This window comes from Nematolebias whitei, chromosome 18 (genome assembly GCF_014905685.2).
Source record: "Nematolebias whitei isolate Nwh7 chromosome 18, NemWhi1, whole genome shotgun sequence".
NCBI classification, from domain to species: Eukaryota; Metazoa; Chordata; class Actinopteri; order Cyprinodontiformes; family Rivulidae; genus Nematolebias; species Nematolebias whitei.
The window spans coordinates 22343544-22347645 of record NC_056515.1 but is presented as its reverse complement, the minus strand read 5'-3'; the positions used below and the strand labels follow the sequence as shown (position 1 = coordinate 22347645).

At 39.4% G+C, this 4102-nt stretch overlaps 1 protein-coding gene across 1 annotated transcript in view; it reads right to left on the bottom strand.

Moving 5' to 3' along the window:
• Nucleotides 1-2020: 2020 nt before the first annotated feature.
• slc45a2 (solute carrier family 45 member 2) overlaps nt 2021-4102 on the bottom strand; it is a 44703-nt gene continuing 42621 nt past the window's right edge. Inside the window, exon 9 of the mRNA XM_037691978.1 lies at nt 2021-2154. Coding sequence (XP_037547906.1) covers nt 2021-2154 — 134 coding nt within the window. The remainder of the gene's footprint in view (nt 2155-4102) is intronic.

Genomic DNA, 4102 nt, shown 5'->3' with positions numbered 1-4102 from the left:
TAGATAGATAGATAGATAGATAGATAGATAGATAGATAGATAGACGAGGCACTGTTTTTGCATGACTGTTCGAGTGTTGTCATTGTGTTAGAGAGTAAATGTCATGAATAAAGTTGACATTATAATCCAAGTTGAAGTGTTGCATCATTTTCAGCATCTGCATTTGGTAGCAGCCAAATTGACAAAGACCACGCAGAGTAATGTAGTAGTTTAATTCCACAGCAGAGAAAGCTATGTGGTCTCTGTAAGAAGATCTAAGGAAAAAAATTATCGGTATTGGTATCGGTTATCGGCCAAATAAGTTTTAACATATTGTAATATTGGATATCGGCCAAAATTTCCAATATCATGCATCCCTAGACTTGTGCCATAAAAATGAATTCTCTGTTTACTTTGAGAAACAAAAAAGTAATTTGCAAATAAATGAGTTGCTTCAGACCGAGCATAACAAACATGAACAGAAAAATTGATTCCTGAGACTGACGAGATTTTAAAAAAACATCTTCAAATTACAGCTGACACGTACTTCTACAATGTGCTACAAATAGATGGTGAAGAATGAAGGGGGCACCGTCGTGGAAACACAATGACAGGCCGCATTTTATTTCTGCATTATTGTGGCTCGGTGCGATAAATCATGGCTTGGACAGCGAGACGCTCCCATGTTACATTACGTTTGTTGACATTGTTTCACAAACTGAAGAAGAAGAAGAAGAAAAAAGTCATGAGTAGCTGGTGAAAGAGCCAACCACAAGATCAACAAATTAGATGTGTCAACAAAACCAGATCATGTAAGCGTTTAACCGTCTTGATTGTTGAACATCAGTCTCCTGAAATATCCGGACGCTCTTTACTTCACTCCTTGTACGGTAACTGGGCTGCAGCACTTCTTATCTCTAGCCTGTGTGAGAAAATCCATTTTCTTCAACTTTCCTGCAGAGCCCGCTCCACTCTTACTTTGAGTGAAACTTGTCAGTCAGTCCTGCAGGCCGATCTCCAATTAATCTGAATAAACCGGCTTCATCAAAAGGACCAATCCTAAATCACCAGTTTGTCAGGAGGCTGAGTGTTTTCTAAAACAGCCCTGATTAGGTGTCCCGCGTGATCTTATCTGTGAAACATGAGAACACATACGATCTGCAAGACAAAGTGAGAACGCACACGGTCCCAGACTCACGCTTAACACATATTTGGGACACTTGCATGCAGATGATGTCAAATGGGGGTAATTTAATCTTCAGGCCCAGGAAGCACATGCATGTCCCTGAGAATTACATCATCAGTTTGACAAACACACACAGTAATTTCCTTATATTCACTCCTTTTGTTCTCTGCTGACTTAACCTGGAATCTCCTAATCTTCAGTTCCGCTCCTCCGGTGGGAGAAAAACAACTCTGACAGCGAGCAAACCAAACATTTCAGGGTGCTAGGTGCTTGTTAGTGAGAGCACTAAGCAGGATTAGTGCGTCTTCCATTGTGCGTGTGGACATCCTTTGAGGGGAAATTGCAAAGAAGCATGCTCAAAAGAGGCATTCACTTACCCTAAGTGCTCATCATTTGTGTGATTATAATGGTTCAGCTTGGAGGAGACTATTGCTTATTTTATTCATTAATGCAGTTTGAGTTAGGTCATTTAAAATAAACGCACGAGTGCCATTTTAATTCATATAAGAGCAATTTAATTTGTATTGAATAAAAGAGAAAACCACTGATTTAATGCCACATGATGGTGAAATCTTAACTATTAAGATAAAGTGACTTTATTTGAGTAGTATGAACTTTTCACAAGTATTTAAAATAAAAAAATTATCCTGCAACTATAAATATAATAAAAGAGCCATTCTTTGAGAGGAGATGCGTTATTTGACTCCCCCAGCTGCTGACAGTCTGTGTTTGAGAGGCGTTCAGGTGCTTTTACCATCTGACTCACCTTTGGTTTCAGCTGCTGTCGGTTCCGTCCATCCTCCGAGCAGGTTCTGCTCGGTCCCGGCGCCACAGCCTCGTCCCGCAGCTCTGTGTTCAACTACAGGAGCGAGCGGCGCTGAGCGTTTGTTCCGCCGACAGAGCGCGAGGGCGGAACTGCACCGGAACAGGAGAGCCGCCGCCTTCAAAATAAAACACCGTGTTGCCCTGAAAACCATTTAGCAGCTGCTCTGTGGAAATAGGCAACGTTTGGTCGTTTTAAAGTTTATACGGACTTATACAGTGGGGAACTTCGTGTCATAGTGATTTTCAACAGAGGAGCAAAGTTGTGTGTTTTTAGCTAAACCAGACTAACCATCAACAGGCTTTGCATTAATACATAAAGAGGTGAAGCTTTTCATGTAAACATAAACAGCAATGTTAATCGCTACTATGCACTTTTTTTTTTTTTCATGCACACATTTGCACACATCAATTTATTGTTATTTTTATTTAATTTATGGGCAGCACTGTGGCACAACTGGTAGAGCTGCTAACTTGCAACGAGCAGGCTACCCTGGTTCAAATCCTGGTCCAGGGCTCCTTCTTGTTGCATGTTCTCTCCATGCATGCGTTGGTTTTCTCCGGTTTCCTCCCACAGACCAAAAAACATGCATGTCAGGTTGATTGGTAACTCTAAATTATCCCTAGGTGTGAGTGAGAGTGGCAAAGGTTGTTTGTCTCGTCTCTATGTGTCCCTGTGATGGACTGGAGACCTGCAGGGTGTCCCCCACCTTTTGCACAGTGATAGCTGGACATGGGCACCAGTGACCCCTGCTACCCACAAAGGAAGAAGCGGGTAAAAGATAATGGATTGATATTTTATTTACTAGGCAAACTAGGCAACAGGACCTTCTCCTACTCCGCTCCTGTTTCCTGGAATATCTTGCAAAAAAAAAAATCAAAGCTCTTGACCTTGACCTCTCTAAGAGGCTTCACACATCTGCTAAGTTCATGGGAAAAACCAACACAGACATCCTGTTGTTTGTATTTTACACCGCTTTACAATGTAGCTGGGTTTTTTTTGTTTTTTTTTTAATTTCCTTCCATTTTTTTTTTCAATTTATATGTCTTCTTTTAAGATTGTCTACTGTTGTCACCATTACACTCAAAGTCAGTGAATTAAAAAATAAGTCAACAAAAATAAATGTATGGTAATATTTGTCTTCAGCATATTTCTGTTTTCCCTGTGTTGGGGGCATAGCAAAAATAATAAGCATACATATCCTAAATGACCTTATAGGATTATGCTTATTATTATTATTATTATTATATATTTTTTCAGTTCACATGTATAATTACAATAAATACAATAAAACATTTATTTAAGTTTGTAATATTATTTTTTAGATTGAACAAAAAAAAAAGTTATTCTTGAAAGCTTTTAAATATTATTTTGAAAACATGCACCGGAAGTTACCTGTTCTCTGCAGAACTTGGTGCTGGGACTCTTAGAGTGGGTCCACTCGGCTCTCAGCTCCTTCCTGCTCTCACATAAAGGCAGCCTTGTTAGCAGAATAACTCGAGACACGGTCTCAGCAGCAGCAAACACTACAGCCTTTCATTTGTAAAAGCCAACACCAAGCCCAAATGTGGAGTCGATGTTTTAATATGAAGCTACCTGAGGGTTGTTTTGGAGAATATGGACTTATTTGTGGTTTCTTTTCAGATCAAAATGATCTGCAGACAATATTGATCAAAAAGCACCCATGACAAAAGAATGTAAAAATAATCTACTCTGTATCTTTTAAATAATTTTAAACCTTTGCCAAATAATCAAAACACCCTTTGAGCAGCCTTTCTTTTTGTTTGGTGATCCTGGAGACAAATCACAGTAAATGGGAAAATAAACAGTGAAGCATGAAGGTGGGAGTGTCATGGTATGGGGTTTATGTGCGTTTGACTTCTTTCAAAAGACATGCTGTGAAATGTGAGAAGTGCCATCAGAATCAGTCCTTGGTGTCCTTAATTTAAGATGTATTTGATGTTTCACGTCATAAATTGAGCGCTGCAAAACAACAAAGACTATACTCTCACCTTGAACAGGCCTGAAGTAAAAGATGGTAATGCACACAGGCAGAGAAGATGTGGCAACATGGTTGTAAAAGGTCAAACATGAGATTTTCAAAAGACTGTAAA